This window comes from Mesoplodon mirus (assembly GCF_964341445.2).
Source record: "Mesoplodon mirus genome assembly, chromosome: 7".
NCBI classification, from domain to species: domain Eukaryota; kingdom Metazoa; phylum Chordata; class Mammalia; order Artiodactyla; family Ziphiidae; genus Mesoplodon; species Mesoplodon mirus.
Window position 1 is genome coordinate 52,596,442 of NC_138983.1, and position 19,621 is coordinate 52,616,062.

Below are 19,621 nucleotides of genomic sequence, written 5' to 3' on the forward strand. Positions count from 1 at the left end.
TTGTGTTAATGCTTCTCGTACTTTTCTTTATAGTTTTACCACTAATATGGGGTATCTCTAAATAACATATATTTGCCTAATATTGAACTTTATATATGGAATCATTTATCCTCTTGTAACTTATCTCTTTTTCTTTGATCTCTTATTCTTTTTTTAACATGAACCTCTTTTTTGAGATTCATCATACTGGACATTCCTTTGAATGAAAACACCACAATTTATCTTCTATTCTGTTCTTAATGGACATTTAAGATGTTACTAGTTTGGGGCTCTTACAAATGGGTATTACTGCTGTGAATATTCTTGTACGTCTCTTAGTCCTGGTACACGTGTCCAAAAGCTTCTCTTGACCCTAGATTCTGGAGTACAGATTTAAGTAAATGAAAAAGAAATTGAACACAACCTAAGTATCTCTCAAAAGGGTAATGGATGAATAAAATGTGATATTTATATAATGGAATATCATACAGTAATCAAAAGGAATGAACCTGATCTTTCTGTATCATCATGGATGGATCTCAAAAACATTATTGGAATGATAAAAGTGAGAGAAAACAGGAACAATGAATCATACTATTTAGGTAAAAAAAATTTGAAGCACACAAAACATAATACTAAATATATGTAAAAATATAAAAAGTGGACTGGAAGTGTGCACAGTAAACTCGTGATCGTGTTTGTCTCTGAGGAAGATGGGATAGGGGTCTTTAGAGTGTTTTATTTCCTTTTAAAATAAATATGACAAAATATTAACAATTGTTAATTCTGGGTGACAGAATAAGCATATTTGTTATACTGTTCTTTGTATTTTTTGTGTGTGTGTTTTAAGTTCCTTAAGAGAGAGAGAGATTGGACCCAGAAGAACGTGAGGAGAATGTGTAAGCATCATTGAAATATTTGTGTTTGCCCAACAGTTCATCTAGTACTCAAAATTAACATAATCCTAAGGTAGGTTTCTGATGGTTTTCATTCTTTTGCTATAATTTTAAAAGGAACACTGTGGTTAAAAAAAAGACTCTGCATATGTCATACTAGTATTTACATAAGACAGATCCTCAGACATGTAATTACTGGGTCAAAGAGTGTGGACCTCTGAAACATTTGCTGCCTTCCAGGAAACTGTTCCAATATACGTTCCTTTGGAAAATCCTAACTTGAAATGTTACGAATCTGGGATTGCTTTTTGTAGGCATAAAAGCCTCATCCTTTATTTACTGAAACTTAATTCTTCCGCTTTGGAGATCAATACCTGATGCATATAGCTTCGCATTAACCTCTAGTTTAATCAGCATTCCTCTAGATAAAATGCTGAAGACAGTTTAGCTCCTTATCCGGAAGGGCTGTCTAAACAGAGAGCTGTTCGAAGATCGGAGCTCCTCAGTCCTGGAGGCAGGTGAGCAGAGACTGGACAACTACTTGGCAGAATGTTATAGATTCCTTCTTTTTTTTTTCAGTCCTCATATCTTTAGGAAACACCTCGTCCCTCAGGGACGTGCAAGGACCTGAAGACCCAGGCTGAATTTCGAGAGTTTAGCTAAGTGATCCAGTCCTGGGATTCTCCGAATTCTTTATGGCTGGCTGGACCTTAATTTTAGGCTTTGTGGAGGGTGTTCCTGTGCGAATGAATGACAGGAAACGCAGGAAATGAAAACTAGCTTTTATTTTATTTCAATTAATTACGTTTCTTAAAACTATCCATCAAACCCACTTGTGGGTTTTGGATACAAAGATAAATTCTTGCTGAAAGAACATTCTGGGGCGGGAAAAGGAGAGGCAATTGTGGGTGGGGGAGGTTGGGCGAAAACAATCAATGTCTCCTAGTCTTCTCGCAGTATGGCTCATTTCCCTACTCCTCGACCCCCGCTACCAAGCGCCGACATCCCTTCCGTGAAGTTAGCGCCGGCCGGCAAGCGAGCAACGCCGGACACTTAGTAGCCCGGAACTTCGCGTGCGCGTTTCCGGCAGCAGCGTGCAAGGGGAAGTGTTTGGGCGCCGCACCGCCTCGCGCCATGCCCTTCAGCCCCGCGCTCGGAGGTGAAAGCTCGTGGCTTGGGCCCCGGCCGTGGTCTTGGTGATTTTCTTTGTAGTTGGAGGTCAGAGGCCAGGCCTCAAGTGGGAACGGCCTCACCATGATGAACGGCCGGCCGGGCCGAGTGCCCTTACAGTTCCTGCCTAATGAGGCCCGGAGCCTGCCGCCGCCCAAGCTAACCGACCCGCGGCTCGTCTACGTCGGCTTCTTGGGTTACTGCTCCGGCCTGATTGATAACGCGATCCGGCGGCGGCCGGTGGTGTCGGCCGGTGAGGGCTGCGCGGGCGGGATGGGCTGGGAGGAGAGGGGGCTGTAGGGCTGAGGGCCGGCTCTGCCTTAGGCTGCCTGAGGTGCCTCCGCTTTTCCGGGCCTTTTCGCGTTAACAGGCCCCGCCTCGCCTCCCTCAGGTATCCGCGCCCCGTGAGCTTCTCAGAATCGGGCCGGCCAGAGTGTCATTTCAGGAAACTGAGATGCAGTGCAACGCACGACCTCGCAGTGAGTCTGTGAAGGACCCCGGACTGAACTGCCTGCTCCCCTCTCAGTTCGCGCTGTGGGGTGTGCAAAAATGAACGATCAATGGATGCAATGCGCTACTGACACTGCGTGCATTATAGCATTTAGTCTTCAGACACCTTGGGTGGTGAGGTGGGGGAGAGGTATTGTCCATAATGGGGAAACAGAGCCCTAGATTAAAGCAGCTTGCCCAAGGTCATAGGTAGCACAGTCTGGTTTTAAACTTCACAGTTTAAAAAGAGTGCTGTGCAGAACCAGCACTTCTCAGATTTAATGTGCATACTAATAACTTGGGGATCTTGTCAAAATGCAGATGCTGGTTCATTAGATCTGGAGAGAGGCCTGATGGTCCCAGTCTCCCAGACGCTGCTGATCTGGGGACTTCACATTGAGTAGGAGGCTCTAAACCACTGGGCTGTATTTCCTAGTAGATCAGTGTTCACCTGTCTGAGACCAGCAGTGATAGTAAGTGACACAGTTAACTGTGCTAAAGTCTATGGATTTCCAAAGGGAAGAGAGGGAAACTTTGCAAAAGGTGTGTTTGAATTTAGCTTTGAGATGTCAGACGGATACTTGGAGAGAGCCTTCCAGGCCCGTGGGAGGCTAGTGGGAGTGAATGGGGGGCAAGAGCACCTGAATGGGGGGCAGTTGATGATGAGTGAATGCAGAGTAGGGCGATAAGGCAACAAAGATTTAGGTGGATGGTGGCAATTCATTCTCTAGGCAGACGGGAGCCTTACATGCTTTTGAAAGCTGTCAGAGGAAGTTCAGTGATTGGACCTGTGTTTTTAAAGGTCAACTTTGTTAGAAACTGATTGGAGCCAGGGAGCCCAGCTAGGAAGAAGGCTAATACAGTGGTTCAGGCAAGCAGCAATCACCTCACTTGTGCCTCTTTTGCCTTCTTCCAGCTGTATGTATGCCTGGAGGTCGACTCCCAACCCACCAAATTTTGGCATTTCTAGTGCTCAAATAGACTTGAGATCCTATCTGCTTTGGACATAACCCCACTCCACAGAAAGGAGTGATCTTTGTCCATTTCTGCCACTAGGAACTATGCAGTGTTCTCCCTTCTTATCACCACTCCACACTTGCCCACTCCTGTCACTTGGTGTAATGGAAGGAGCTCCATTTTGGAATTAAATGGCCTTGCTCCGCTGCTTCCCAGCCATGTCACCTTGGGCAAGTTACTTGGTCAGAGCTCAAGATTCCTCATCTATAAAATGAAAATAATTCATCTTTGCATATTTTTTTTTGAGAATTAAGTGAGATTCTATAGGCAAATGCCTGGCACACAGAAGGTGCCTAATAGATTTCCCTTTCCTTAGCTCTTGTTATGCAAACAGTTTGCCATATATTTGTTCAGCCTTAACTGAGCTCTTTCTCTGTGCCAGGCAGTGTTACACATTGGGTATATGGGGGGAGGAATACTGGCCTGCCCTTGAGGAACTCCTAATTGTGTCAGGGAGACAAACAGATCTGGGTCTAGGTGTGACAAACAGGTATTTTGATAGAGGTGGGTGAGCAGAGAGTACTTTGGGAGCATAAAGGAGGTTCAGATCAGAGGGATCCTGTTCCAGAGGAAGAAACGGTTGGCTGAGATTTGAAGTATGTATCACTTAATCTCACCTCATCGTTGTCAAAGAATGTTTTGTGCCCTTTCTGGGAGACAGAAGAGCATAGTAGTTAAGAGCACAAGCTTTTGGATTTGACACCACCTCCTCCCTACTAGCCATTTGATTCTGGAGAAGTTACTTATCTCTGTGAGCTTTAGTTTCCTCATCTACGAAATAGGGATGGTGTCTACCTCTTTGTGTGGCTGTGAGAACTAGGTGAGATAATGGATGTAAAGCACTTAGCCCAGGCCTAGGGGTCAGAGTTCCTGAGTTCCCTGGGTTGCCCCTCAGTTGCTTTGGAAAATTCAGGTCTTGAGGACTTTATTGAAATAGTTTTCCTCAGCAGCATTTATTGAATGCATACTGCGTTTATCTAGTTCAATGTCTGGCATATAGTAATGTTCAATGAGTATTTATTGAATGAATGTGTAGATTACAAGAAAATATAAAACATTTCCCCAACCATCCAAAGATTTACAAACCAGATGGGCGTATCTATTAAAAAGATGAATTGTGGTACAACTTTATGCACATAGGAGGAGTGGGGAAGAGAAATATACGGTGGATTTCCCAACTGTGGCCATGGAGAATACCTGGCATTCTGTAGGTAGTTGGAATATTCTGTCAATGAAATCAAGTTGTGCAGATCTTTTTCAAGTTAGCAGAAAATATTAAATACAATTTTTTCTTAAGCTTTTCTCCCATCACCTGTTTTTAAACCCTTGTTTCTGGTTACCACTTACCTGCCCTAAATTTCGAGTTAGTTGGTATCTAAGTGTAATCCACAAAATTAAATGTTTATTGATTTCTAGTTTAATATATCAGTAGTTTATGGCATTCTGCAAAGAGCACCATGGCTTTCAAGTTTAGGTTCACTGAGTAAAGGAGAGAAGGGGAAAATAATTGTGGGAGGGTTGTGTATGTGGTGAAAAGAGAACCACTGCTGAAAGAGAAGAGGCTAGGGAAATGAGGACTTGGGAAGAGGCCAAGCCATGCCTTTAGGGCTAGGACACTGATATCATCTAAATCTTCTGTGAGGGATATGAGTAAGCACAGAGAGTCTGAGTCTTTGTATCTGTGTAGTCCCGCGGCACACGGGAGAACCCAGCAGATTTTGGTTTGCTGTATTACAGGTGGCCCATTAGGGGAAGCGGTGGCTGTTTGGGCTAAGGGAGAATGCAGAAGAGTCTGGGCCCTGTCCAGTCCCAGGTCATAGTGATACTTTGTATTTTTATTGTTTTACAATTTTTCCAAAACACTATAATAACTACTGTGAAAAAGATAGGTTAGGTATTATCTTTGTTTTAGAGGTAGTAAATTGATTTGCCCAAGGCCATTCATCCATTTATTATATATTTATTAAGTGCCGTCTGTGTGCTGGTATACAAAGATGAATCAAACATTGACTTTGCCTGGTAGTAGAGAGAGAAATAATTACTATAGCAATTTACATATTAATAGAGATGAGTTCATCCTTTTGACTCCAGGAAAGTTATAGGAAGGTTTCTTAGCAGAAGTGATGTCTGAGTTGAATCTTGAAGGATCAGGAAGTTGCTAGACAGAGAAGTAATCAGTGCACGGTATATAGAAGCATGAAGGAGCCTAGTTTATGTGAGGAATTAAAAGTTGTTCAGTATTGCTGGGCACAGTGTGCATATCAGGGAGTGTCAGAAGATGAAGGTGGAAGAGGCAGCTCATGAAAGGCCTGGGAGATCATATGCACGAGTTTAGGGTCCTGTTGACCATAACTGAAGAAGGGACTGACAGACTAGTTTGTGTTTTAGTAGAAATTCCTCTAATGACAGGGTAAAAGCTGGGATCAGTGTGGAGTAGAAAATGAGGTGAAAGGGAGACCAGTTAGTGTAAATGAGCACAAGTTCCCTGAAGTGAGGAAGGGAAATATTTATAAGGTAGAATTGACAGTGACTGGATGTAGGGGAAGAGGGTAGAAAAAAAAGATAATTACTATGTTTATTACCCAGGACATGGATTCCTGGGTAAATGGTCTTATTCTCTGAATTAAGAAAAAGAGGTATGAATAGGAAGGAACTGAGTTTGTTTGGGGGTATTCAGGTAAACGTATCTGTCAAATATTTGGATATATTTGTTGTTCAGCATGGGTGCCTGAGTTGGACGTTACTTATAGATGATAATAGACAAAACTATAGGAATAAAAAGTTCTCCAAATGAACATCTACGGGATAAGAAGAGGGCTGGGAATAGAATTCTGAGGCATAGCTAGAAAACCTGCCCTTATCCTTTTGCAAAAAAATGTTTTTGTATATAAAGTTTATACCTTTGCATCTCCCCTTCACATTTTAAATTCTGGCTTTCCTAGATCATGTGATCTGATCCTCTCCAGTCTTATTATAATAGGATGATTTTTTTAGTAGGATTTTATTTATTTATTATTTATTTATTTGCTGCTCCGCGTGGCATGCGGGATCTTAGTTCCCCAACCAGGGATCGAACCCATACCCCTACAGTGGAAACGTAGAGTTTTAACCACTGGACCGCCAGGGAAGTCCCAGTAGGATGATTTTTTTAAAGATAGTTTTTGAATAAGTAATACATGCAAAATTACAAAATTTAGAAGGTACAAAAGAGAATTGAGATATATTTGTCGTACAGTGTACTGTTTTAGTAACCACTAGATATGCAAAAATAAATCGGTATATGGAGACAAACCAAATTGCTTTTAGACCATCTGTAGAGGACTTTACCTCTGCTCGTCATCTCCTGAACATGTCCTGGAATACAAGCTAGTGTAGGTCTGAAGTTAACTTTTTGAAAAAGAAAAACTTTTTTTTCTGTTTCAGTCTGCCATTCAAGTTTTTGTACTTATCCACCTTTTTCCTTGAAGAAACTTATAAAACCTGAATTTTAAAAATCTTGGGCTCTGTTGATAGTTATATTTGTAGACTTAATGTTGCTTTTCATAGTTGCCAGATATCCTTAGGAAGATGTCCCAAAGAATACCCATGTACAAAAGCCTTTTTTTTTTTTAAAGAATGTTGAAAGAAATAAATTATATATCTGAAACATGAAAAATGTGATTTTTAATACACGTGACTGATTTTTGCTTTCTTTGGGATTTGTTGTTTCAATTTCAGGTTTGCATCGCCAGCTTCTGTATGTTACTTCCTTTATTTTTGTTGGATATTATCTTTTAAAACGTCAAGACTGTATGTATGCTCTGAGGGACCATGATATGTTTGCATATGTAAAGACACATCCAGAGGATTTTCCTGAAAAAGGTATTTCAAGTTAATTGTAGAAAACTTCTTTCTTACTCTGTATCATTTTCCCTGGTTAATCTTATTTATGCCTATGGCTTCAGTGCCTTCTGTATTCTGTTGACTTCCACATCTTTGTCTATAGACCAGAATTCTCTTGAATTCATATATCCAGTTTCTGGCTGAGTACCTCTGTGGCCCTCAGACAGCAGACAACTCATGTCCCCTCTGCTTGCCCAGACCTCCTGTTCTTCTGTGTCCTGCTTCAGTGAATGGCACTACTGTCCACCTCGGCTCTCCAGCCAGAAGCCTGGGAATCATTTTCAAGTCTGTGTCTTTGACTTCCCATTAATCATCAAGTCTTACTGTTCTAATCCCTAAATAATTCTCAACTCTGAACTCTCCTCTCTACCCTTGCCACTACCCTGGTTCAGGCCCTGGTAATCTCTTGTGTGGGCTCTTGCACTTGCCTCCAGCTTGCCTCCGCCTTTAGTCTTAACGAAAATCACATCTGTGTGGATAAATATGGATGTGCTTAAAACAGCTATCCATTGCCTTTTGGATAAAATGAAGACTCCCTAGGATGGCTTGTTTTCCCAGGCTGAGCTAATTGCCTGGTAAAAACACTTAACTCATACCTCTTATCCACCCCTTAACACACACAGGCTGTGTTGTGTCCCTCACTGGACTGTAGCTTCATCTTTGTTCCTCCAGCTTCCAGCACAGAGCCTACACATAGTAGGCACGTAGTAAATAATGGCTGGCCTGAACTACATAGAGCCCTGCCTCATCTCCTGCCTCATGAAATGCTGGCCTGAACCTGCCCTATATCACTTTGTACATGCTGTACCTCCTTAGTCCTCCTCTTGCCCCATGTCTACTCTGTGCACCTAACAAATTCCTGCTCAAGATTCATCATCTCAGTGAAGCCTTCATCCAGCTATAGACAGGAATTTCCTTAGCACACTCTACTTATCTTTGTGCAGCTGTGAATACAACTGTAATACAGCTGTTTTCTTGTTCATATTTTATACAGATACACAATATAGACGTGTACGTACATGAATGAATGAGTGTAGGAAATTTTTGAAATTTTGAAAATTTTGTAAATATATAGATTTTTAGATTTTCCTATTTATGTAAAAGTGTAATATTAAGCATTTAAATTTCATCAGACTGAATGATGATGTGTAGGGTCCTATTTAGCTCTGAAATTGCATTACTCTAACATTTCCCTAGCCTTCAGTCACATATGTGATGTTTATGGTGGATCAGAAAGGCAGCTTTTTTTTGCCAGTGAAGAGTTCAAAGCCTAGTACAAAACCATGAATAGTAGATGTATCAGGGATGGGAAATACTCAGGACTGCTGGATGTTAGATCTGAAAAAGGAATCTTGGGAATATTGATTTCTAAGAGGGAGACCCAGTGGCAGTTAGTCCTCAGTCCCAGACCTCTGGCTCTTTGCCTCCACATTTCCACTAGCTCCCTCTGGCAGTGAGTGTAGCCTCACGGGCTCATTCTCTCTGAGCAGCAGATTACTGGCAGGTGTGCCAAGAGACTTCTGCACGGACGGTGCAGGCATGGAAAGGTTGAACGCCTCGGCTCCTGGCCCCTCCCTATTCATTCCTTCTTTTACCCCTTCAGCTAGGATCCCCCTGGCAGCCCTTTGCCCCTCCAGATAACCATCTGGATGTCACCACAGATTCTTCCAAAGTTATTCTTCATTCAGTGGAACAAAATGCCTCAGTGATTGCCAAGCCATGGTTGAGGACTAGAAAATAAGGCAGTTCTTAAAAGAATATTAAGTGTTAATTTTTCTTTAGGAAATATGATTTTTTAAACACAATTTTAAAATCTTCTGTGATCTTTCTTTTTATAGATAAGAAAACTTATGGTGAAATTCTTGAAGAATTCCATCCAGTGCGCTGAAGTCTCCAAAATGCTTGCTCCAGTTTCACTGATACCGGTTTTTTCTGAATTTTGTGGAACTGTTTCTATGACATCTGAAGTTTATGTTAATCTATACATTAACACCTTGTGATTAAAATGGTCATCATAAGCACTCTGACTTCTTTTTGTCATAAGAAAAATAGTTCATCGGAGAATGGTCAGTTTCCATTTACCTAGTTTTAAGAAGCCATCTGGCAGATTTAAAAATGGGGTTCTAAAAAAAAAAAAAAATGGGGTTCTAGTTCAGAGTTGGCAAACTATAGCCTGTGGGCCAAATCTGGCTCACTGCCAATACAATTTTATTGGACACAGCCAAGCTCATTTGTTTACCTGTTTATGGCTGCTTCCATGCTACTGCAGCAGAGTTGAGTGGTTGTGACAGAGACCTAATGGTCTGCAAAGCCTAAAATATTTAATATATGGCCCTTTACAGAAGAGTTTTGCCTGTTCCAGTTCTAATGCAAAGTGAAACCAAGCAAGCCAGATTATGGAAGGTTTTGTGAGTCATGCAGAATAATTTTGACTTGATTCTATAGGTAGTGGAAAGTCACTAAAGGATTTTAAACAGGAATAACATGGTCATGTTTGTATTACTGAGCTCTCTGCAACAACATAGAGGGTGGTTGAGAAGGAGGAAACTCAAGACCAGGAGAACAGCTGATACGGCAAAGGGGTCTCAGCTCTTAGATGGATCATCCTGGAGAAAGTGGGCTCAGTAGCTAATTCTGTCTACAGTGGAGCTTGGTGCAATTAGAAGTAAAAGATCCCACCTAACTAGAACGAGGTTACTCTTTATGGCTTATAGCTTGGTGCAATTAGAAGTAAAAGATCCCACCTAACTAGAACGAGGTTACTCTTTATGGCCTATCAAGTCCAAATGCTTGTCCAAAAAGTTTTTGTTTCCAAGGTCAGATTTTTTTTTTTTTTTTTTTTTTTTTTTTTGCGGTACGTGGGCCTCTCACTGTTGTGGCCTCTCCCGTTGCGGAGCACAGGCTCTGGACGCGCAGGCTCAGTGGCCATGGCTCACAGGCCTGGCCGCTCCGCGGCATGTGGGATCCTCCCGGACCGGGGCACGAACCCGTGTCCCCTGCATCGGCAGGCAGACTCTCAACCACTGCACCACCAGGGAAGCCCTCCAAGGTCAGATTTTATAATCAGATTAGGTTTTGGAGATTAATAAAAGTGTTTATTTATATGTGATTTCAAATTAGGTGGCAGTCTGAATATAAGCAGATGGGCAAATCAGATGGTTCCATCTCTTCTCTTGAGTCCTACCTGTTAAAAATGAAATTGTGGGGCTTCCCTGGTGGCTCGGTGGTTGAGAGTCCACCTGCCGATGCAGGGGACACGGGTTCGTGCCCGGGTCCAGGAAGATCCCACATGCCGCGGAGCGGCTGGGCCCGTGAGCCATGGCCGCTGAGCCTGCGCGTCCAGAGCCTGTGCTCCGCAACGGGAGAGGCCACAGCAGTGAGAGACCCGCATACCTCAAAAAAAAAAAAAAAAAAGAAATTGTGTCTGAGAAAGTACTTTAGAGGTTAATAAAGATATGTACAAATACAAGGTATTTTTTATCGCTACTGCAATAAATATAGTTCACCTGTGCTCAGCAGGTGTAAGAGTGTGAACCACTCAGAGTTTATGACTCTGCTACTTCTTAGTTCTGGAGGCTAAAAAGTAAGGGAGGGCTAGAACAAAGACAAGGTGAGGGTGGGAGAAAAAAATCCACCTACAATAATAGCTCTCACATGCCAGCTGCTTTTGACTTATTGTCTTGTTTAATTTTCATAACAACTTTATGAGGTAGGTAACACTATCCCCATTTTATAGAAGAGGAAATTTAGGCTACAGTGGGTTAAATAACTCGCCCAAGATCACAGTGAATGACTGCCAAGAGGGAAGGATGTGAACTTCGATTAGTCAGATGCTAAAACCTCTCTTTCTGCTCTAACACACTGGCCAGGTGACATGTGGTCCCTTGTGAACCACTGGCTACCACCCCAAGCTGGTAAGAGGAGCAAGGAGAGTTGTGAATAACAACAAGCAACCTAAAGGTGACCCAGTGATGAGTCCACGAATTGGTTCTCAGAGGCAGGTAGGCAAGCATCCCAGACATCCAAGTCGCCTTCACTTCTAGCTGCAGGTCCAGGTCTTTCTGGTCTTAGCATCATCAGGCTAGCGAACTGCTCCATGTCCTCATCACAGAGTCTGCCTTCTGTCATGTGGAGTAAGCTGTGGAGTGCAGAAATTTTAAAAAAGCAGTCTGAATTCACACCATTAAGGTACTGTCACGTGCCTATTAAAATAGGAAAATACTGAAAAAGCGCAGCGGTGCTGCCACAGGAAAACCCTGGTGGCGTTACAGTGCTACAAGCAGGATCCGGTTGTCAGTGCTGCAATATCTCACCTAGTTTCACCTCTACGTGTTACTAACAGGAAAACTACAGAGAGGTGACCTAAGTCGTCCGGGGCATAGAGAGATCAGTGAAGAGCCAGGACAAGAGGCCAGACATTTTGTAACTTCTGTACAGCTGCCACAAAAAACCAGCTAGGGTGCGTTGCGTTACAATATAGAATTGGCTGCTTTTGTGTTTGAAGTGGTTTGGCTGACCAAGGAGTGGGGTTTCTCACCGCTTTGCCATCCCTGGTTCCCACCTCCAGCCCAAGCTGCAGAATTCTAAGGTGCTAAGGAAATCCAGTAGTGTAGAGGAAAGGAATTAGATGTGAGTTAGGCCAGGGCCCATTCACATCTTGGCTCTGCCATTTCCTGAGTAACCTTGGACTCATTTTATCTCTCAGACCTCCAGTTTTTCCATTTGTAAGAGGGGATTATAATTCCATAAGATCATTGATATGCAAGTGATTTTAAACTACAAGACTATTCAAGTGCTAATTGTTTTTACTAATACTGTTATTATTCAGTGAATAAACTGAAACCCAGAGAAGTGATTGAAAACAAGGCCTGACAGCTCATTAGTGATGGAATCAGGACTTGAACCCAGAGCTCTTGACCCAGGCCCATTACATTCAAGAAGAACCTCTGAAAGCCCACCCAGGGAGCCTCAAGGGGAGAGGGAAGCAGGGTTGAAGTTGGCAGTTTGGGTTTGGGTTTGAGGTAGGGTTAGGGAAAATGGCTGAGAAAATACCAGGAACAGAGCTCTTTATAGGCTGTGTGTTCAGGATCCATGTGTATTTCCCATCATTATAGAGTGGCCTCAGGAAAATCATGAGAGTAAATCTGATGGAAAGAACTCCCAGCTCAAAGTTGGGGCCAGTCTTGCTTGTTTTTATCCCCCTACTAATTATGTGACTTTGGGTGAGTCAGTTCATCTCTCTGGATTCAATTTCCTTACAGGTAAAATGAGGATAAAGATTCTGCCCAAATACCTGCATCAGGTGGTTGTGAGATTCCCATGGACATGGGCTTGGACATGGTTTACTACCGATGAAGCTAGTTTGTGGGAGCAGGGCTGGCAGGTGGCATAGGATCAAAACTGGCATGTGCCGTGGCCAAATTTCTCCCAGTCATTACCCAGGAGTGACCCATCCATGACTGTCCCAGATCCCCTTCCCACCTCCTACCCTGTGCCACCACCTGCTAGTCTAGCTTCCTGCTCATCTACACCTCACAACCCCAGCCCTCCTGTGCTCAGATTCCAACACGTAGGTATATGTCCTCACAGCTGGGCTTCCCAACGGGCATGCCTCCACACTGGTGTCCCCGGAACAGATTTGAGTGCCCAAATAGTGGTCCTTTAGCTTTCCATTTGGCTGGCTGCCACTTGGGATGGCCAGAGTACCCCTACTAGTTGCAGGACTACTGTGAGTAGCCTCACCTATGTACCCCCATGTGCCATATAAGTATAATTCTCCATATTTCATAACTTGAAAAAATGTTGGAAGCAGTGCCACATACACAGAATTCACATTCGACACCTGAGTAAACACATGCCTTGGGTAAGTTTCTTCACTTATAAAGTAGAAAAAACCTATCTTCCGGACTTCCCTGATGGCACAGTGTTTAAGAATCCACCTATCAATGCAAGGGACACAGGTTCGAGCCCTGGTCCAGGGAGATCCCACATGCCGCGGAGCAACTAAGCCTGTGCGTCACAACTACTGAAGCCTGCGTGCCTAGAACCCATGCTCTGCAACAAGAGAAGCCACCACAGTGAGAAGCCCACCCACCACAACGAAGAGTAGCTCCTGCTCACTGCAACTAGAGAAAGCCCGCGCCCAGCAATGAAGACCAACACAGCCAAAAATTAATTAATTAATTAATTTTTAAAAAAACCTATCTTCCTAGAATTGTTATGAAGATTAAATGAGTTAATCCTATCTCAAGCATTTAGGGACTATGCTGGCATTCATTATGTGCTCAAATAGAAGCTATCATTTATATGTGACATCAGGGGTTCTTATTTTAGAGTTCATGGATAGGCCCTGGTAGATGGCATATCCCCTTAAATTGCATGTACAGTTATGTGTCTTTATGCCTAGACTCTGGAGAGAGAGTCCTTGGCTTTAATGAGATTCTTAAAGAAATCGATGGTGAGAGCACACCTGTTCAGATCGTACAGCTCCAAATATTCACACACTTACTAATAATTGCACAAATACAAATAAGTGCACATAAGGTATGCACTCACCAACCACTTTTCCTTATGTTTCCATGACAGTTCACCACCATTACTCACCATTTCTGGGTCAGAAGGAGAGTAAGGCAGGCCTGGCCTTGGACCTTCCCAGGTCATGGTTCCAATATCCCAAAGTGAGGGTGGCTTTGTCTGAGAGCCAGGCTCTCCCTCTCGCACTGGGTTCACCACTGCTCTATTGCCTCCCCTGGGATGTCCCTCAGTGGACTCTGACACCCACTAGCATGGCCACCGTTACCTTTCCTAGAGTCCGAGGCCTCTATGGGCTGTCCCATTATCTCCTGGTATTTCCTTATCACCTCCTCGGCTTTCAGGGTAAGGTGGGTGAGGATGTGAGGAAGGCTGGAGAAGTGCAGGCGGAACTAGGCTTCCAGGTCCATCTGCCCCAAAACCCTCTCCTCCTCGGCCTCCTCTGTCTCTGCAGCTTCATTCTCAGCCTCATCGGCTTTGCCACCTGCCACCTTGGCCTTCCACTCCTCCCAGGGCAACAGCCCATGTTCCACATCCACGCAGATGGCCTTGAGCATGGTGAAGTAGTTGTAGAGATCGGTAGCCCCTGCCTAGGCCTGGTGCCCATCGAACACTCAGCTGCACATCTCACAGAAGGCTGGGGATCATCACCAGCTGTTTCATGTTGCACACCATGGCTGAGTACTGGTCCATGACAGTCAGCAGGCAGTTCCTGTGGTAGCACTTGGTCAGCATCTGCATGGTGGCTTTAGCTTCCATACAGAGGCCGGCAGATTGCCTCAGCACTATTTCCAGGCTGTTATTTTTGTCTGGATGTGCAGCAGTTTGACAGGATGCAAGGCCCAGCCGGTGGGTCAACACAGCCCTCTTTTAGGCCAATCCCAGGGCTTGGGTCCCAACATCTGTATCAGGCAATCCATCTGCCCAGGGATACAACTGCCAGATTTCTGTCAGTCATTTCAGTACCCTGTGACAGCCTCAGCAAGAGCCTGGCTCCTCCTTCATCAGCTCACAGGGTCAGTTAGAAGGCGGCCTTTCCCTTTGACAGCTGGTGCACTTGACCCCAGGGCAGTAATTAATTCTTTCAGGTCACCTGAGACCAAGCTGCCTCTTGGCTGTCTGTGTCCTAATGTGCAGCTCACTTCTTGAACCTGGGTGTCTCAGCTGTGAAATGAACAAGGGAAGAGGGTCATGTAATGAAATGGCTTAGTCTGTGGCAAAGAGCATTCAAGTGGGAGCCAGAAGCCCACTTCTGCTGCAATTTCCTAACCATGAGTTGCCATTGTTTGCTGGCTAACAATTATGAGTACCCACTTCACATCAAGTTCTATACTAAGCTCTTCCACCACAACCCTAGGATGAATACTTTAGTATTCCCATTTTACCAGTGAGGAAACTGAGGTGCAAACAGCTAAAGTAACTTGCCCATGGTGCCCTTAAGGCTGGGATTCCAGTCTGGGACCACCTCTCTCTCACCTCCAGTCAGGGCTCTAGACTGATGTGTGAGGTTGCATAAGTTATACAAAGTAGAGAGGGAAGACAGGAGAAGCAAGGAGAACTACAATTCTTCAGCCTGTGGAAGGAAAACCACATTCACAGAAAGACAGACAAAATGAAAAGGCAGAGGACTTTGTACCAGATGAAGGAACAAGATAAAACCCCAGAAAAACAACTAAATGAAGTGGAGATAGGCAACCTTCCAGAAAAAGAATTCAGAATAATGATAGTGAAGATGATCCAGGACCTCGGAAAAAGAATGGAGGCAAAGATCGAGAAGATGCAAAAAATGTTTAACAAAGACCTAGAAGAACTAAAGAACAAACACCTAGAAGAATTAAAGAACAAACAAACAGAGATGAACAATACAATAACTGAAATGAAAAATATACTAGAAGGAATCAATAGCAGAATAACTGAGGCAGAAGAATGGATAAGTGACCTGGAAGACAGAATGGTGGAATTCACTGCCGTGGAACAGAATTTAAAAGAAAGAATGAAAAGAAATGAAGACAGCCTAAGAGACCTCTGAGACAACATTAAATGCAACAACATTCGCATTATAGGGGTCCCAGAAGGAGAAGAGAGAGAGGAAGGACCCGAGAAAATATTTGAAGAGATTATAGTCAAAAATTTCCCTAACTTGGGAAAGGAAATAGCCACCCAAGTACAGGAAGCGCAGAGATTCCCAGGCAGGATAAATCCAAGGAGTAACAAACTGAGACACATAGTAATCAAATTGACAAAAATTAAAGACAAAGAAAAGTTATTGAAAGCAACAAGGGAAAAATGACAAATAACATACAAGGGAACTCGCATAAAGTTAACAGTGATTTTTCAGCAGAAACTCTACAAGCCAGAAGGGAATGGCAGGACATATTTAAAGCGATGAACGGGAAAAATACCCAGCAAGGATCTCATTCAGATTCGAAAGAGAAATTAAAACCTTTACAGACAAGCAAAAGCTAAGAGAATTCAGCACCACCAAACCAGCTCTACAACAAATGCTAAAGGAATTTCTCTAGGTGGGAAACACAAGAGAAGAAAAGGACCTACAAAAAAAAAAAACATTAACAATTAAGAAAATGGTAGTAGGAACATACATATCGATAATTACCTTAAACGAGAATGGATTAAATGCTCCAACCAAAAGACACAGGCTGGCTGAATGGATACAAAAACAAGACCTGGATATATGCTGTCTACAAGAGACCCACCTCAGACCTAGGGACACATACAGACTGAAGGTGAGGGGATGGAAAACGATATTCCATGCAAACAGAAGTCAAAAGAAAGCTGGAGTAGCAATACTCATATCAGATAAAATAGACTTTAAAATAAAGAATGTTACAAGAGACAAGGAAAGACACTACATAATGATCAAGGGATCAATCCAAGAAGAAGATATAACAATTATAAATATATATGCACCCAACATAGGAGCACTGCTTTACATAAGGCAACTACTAACAGCTATAAAAGAGGAAATTGACAGTAACACAATAATAGTGGGGGACTTTAACACCTCACTTACACCAGTGGACAGATCATTCAGACAGAAACTTAATAAGGAAACACAAGCTTTAAATGATGCAATAGACCAGATAGATTTAATTGATATTTATAGGACATTCCATCCAAAGACAGCAGATTACACTTTCTTCTCAAGTGCACATGGACATTCTCCAAAGTAGATCACATCTTGGGTCACAAATCAAGCCTCAGTAAATTTAAGAAAATTGAAATCATATCAAGCATCTTTTCTGACCACAATGCTATGAGATTAGAAACCAATTACAGGGAAAAAAAATGTAAAAAACACAAACACATGGAGGTTAAACAATACATTACTAAATAAGCAAGAGATCACCGAAGAAATCAAAGAGGAAATCAGAAATACCTAGAGACAAATGACAGTGAAAACACGACGATCCAAAACCTATGGGATGCAACAAAAGCCGTTCTAAGAGGGAAGTTTATAGCTATACAAGCCTACCTCAAGAAACAAGAAAAATCTCAAATAAACAATCTAACCTCACACCTAAAGGAACTAGAGAAAGAAGTACAAACAAAACCCAAAGTTAGTAGAAGGAAAGAAAGCATAAAGATCAGAGCAGAAATAAGTGAAACACAAACAAAGAAAACAATAGCAAAGATCAATAAAACTAAAAGATGGTTCTTTGAGAAGATAAACAAAATTGATAAACCATTAGCCAGAGTCATCAAGAAAAAGAGGGAGAGGACACAAATCAACAAAATTAGAAATGAAAAAGGAGAAATTACAACAGACACCACAGAAATACAAAGCATCCTAAGAGACTACTACAAGCAACTCTATGCCAATAAAATGGACAACCTGGAAGAAATGGACAAATTCTTAGAAAGGTATAACCTCCCAAGACTGAACCAGGAAGAAATAGATAATATGAACAGACCAATCACAAGTAATGAAATTGAAACTGTGATTAAAAATCTTCCAAAAAAAAAATCTTCCAACAAACAGAAGTCCAGGACCAGATGGCTTCACAGGTGAATTCTATCAAACATTTAGAGAAGAGCTAACACTCATCCTTCTCAAACTCTTCCAAAAAATTGCAGAGGAAGGAATACTCCCAAACTCATTTTATGAGGCCACCATCACCCTGATACCAAAACCAGACAAAGATACTACAAAAAAAGAAAATTACAGACCAATATCACTGATGAATATAGATGCATAAATCCTCAACAAAATACTAGCAAACAGAATCCAACAACACATTAAAAGGATCATACACCATGATCAAGTAGGATTTATCCCAGGGATGCAAGGATTCTTCAGTATACGCAAATCGTTCAGTGTGATACACCATATTAACAAATTGAAGAATAAAAACCATATGATTGGGGCTTCCCTGGTGGCGCAGTGGTTGAGAGTCCGCCTGCCGATGCTAGGGGACACGGGTTCACGCCCCAGTCCGGGATGATCCCACATGCCGCAGAGCGGCTGGGCCCGTGAGCCATGGCCGCTGAGCCTGCAAGTCCGGAGCCTGTGCTCCGCAACGGGAGAGGCCACAACAGTGAGAGGCCTGCGTACCGCAAAAAAAAAAAAAAGAAAAGAAAAAATCTTGCTGCGATTTATATCAGATAGTGTTCTGCCTATGTTTTCATCTAAGAGTTTTATAGTTTATAGTTTTATAGTTTTATATCTGGCCTTACGTTTAGGTTTTAATCCATTTTGTGTATGGTGTATTTTTACCCATGGGTGTAAATACACCCATGGGTGTATTTTATTTTAATCCATTTTGAGTTTATTTTTGTGTATGGTGTTAGGGAGTGTTCTAATTTCATTCTTTAACATGCACCATATTTCTTTAAGTGAAATTTTGCACCGAAGCCCAATGAATGAGACAGATTGAGAAGAAATTGATTTGACTAATAGGATGAGGGTGGGCTATAGCTGCATCCTTTGATCACTTTTCTTTAGCCCTAAAGTCACCTCCAGAGAACTCAAGAGACTCCACGGGGCCCAGATGAAACACCACCATCCAAGATGAGGTCCAAAGTCTTATCCTGGTGTTCAAGCCTTTCTCGCCTTATTCTCTGCCTTCAGGCCCCACCTGTGGGCCAGACTCTGGGCTGAGCAGGAGAGACACCCGACCTGGACGCACAGTTCTGGCCCCCAGGAAGCTTGAGAGCCTGCTGGGGGAGGACAGACAACCAAGCAGGCCACTTCAACCTAGCTGGGTAACTATCACAAGAGCACAGGGAGCAGAGAGGAGAGGGGCTTGGCAAAGCTTCCGAAAGGAGTAACAACTATGTGAAGTTAGTAAGGCAGAAAGATGTGGGAATAATCTTAAATGCAGGATGGTAAGAAGAAAAATGTGTGTCTCTCTCTCTTTATATACATATTGGCTTGGCCAAAAATTTCGTTTGGGTTTGTCTGTAAGATGGTACAAAAACCCGAACGAACTTTTTGGCCAAACCAGTATATTCTCTATAACACAGTACGTACACTATATATGTAAATATACTATACAGTACAGTATATAACACATATACTATATTTTTTAAAAGATTTTTTTCGCTTTTTAAAATTAATTAATTAATTAATTTTATTTTCAGCTGCGTTGGGTCTTCGTTGCTGCTCGCAGGCTTTCTCTAGCTGTGGTGAGCGGGGA

The 19,621-nt window shown here is 42.6% G+C and overlaps 2 protein-coding genes across 2 annotated transcripts; one reads left to right on the forward strand and one right to left on the reverse strand.

The window, feature by feature from the left end:
• The first annotated feature begins 1,970 nt into the window (after positions 1–1,970).
• LOC309807558 (NADH dehydrogenase [ubiquinone] 1 subunit C2) lies at positions 1,971–9,451 on the forward strand. Its single transcript, XM_082627360.1, has 3 exons — positions 1,971–2,298; positions 7,269–7,412; positions 9,272–9,451. Exons 1-3 carry the CDS (start codon positions 2,130–2,132, stop codon positions 9,319–9,321), a joined length of 363 nt encoding a protein of 120 aa, XP_082483486.1. The 5' UTR covers positions 1,971–2,129; the 3' UTR covers positions 9,322–9,451.
• Positions 9,452–11,439: 1,988 nt separating this feature from the next.
• On the reverse strand, positions 11,440–14,786 carry THRSP (thyroid hormone responsive). Its single transcript, XM_082627887.1, is given in 5 exon segments — positions 11,440–11,571; positions 14,233–14,356; positions 14,360–14,554; positions 14,556–14,591; positions 14,595–14,786. Coding segments are annotated over 5 exon segments (498 nt in total). The 5' UTR covers positions 14,724–14,786; the 3' UTR covers positions 11,440–11,557.
• Positions 14,787–19,621: the final 4,835 nt, after the last annotated feature.

Coding starts and splice junctions, on each gene's coding strand:
- LOC309807558 (XM_082627360.1), top strand. CDS start 2,130: ATGATGAACGGCCGGCCGGGCCGAGTGCCCTTACAGTTCCTGCCTAAT. Junction 2,299..7,268: donor GCGGCCGGTGGTGTCGGCCG/GTGAGGGCTGCG, acceptor TTTCAATTTCAG/GTTTGCATCGCCAGCTTCTG. Junction 7,413..9,271: donor AGAGGATTTTCCTGAAAAAG/GTATTTCAAGTT, acceptor TTCTTTTTATAG/ATAAGAAAACTTATGGTGAA.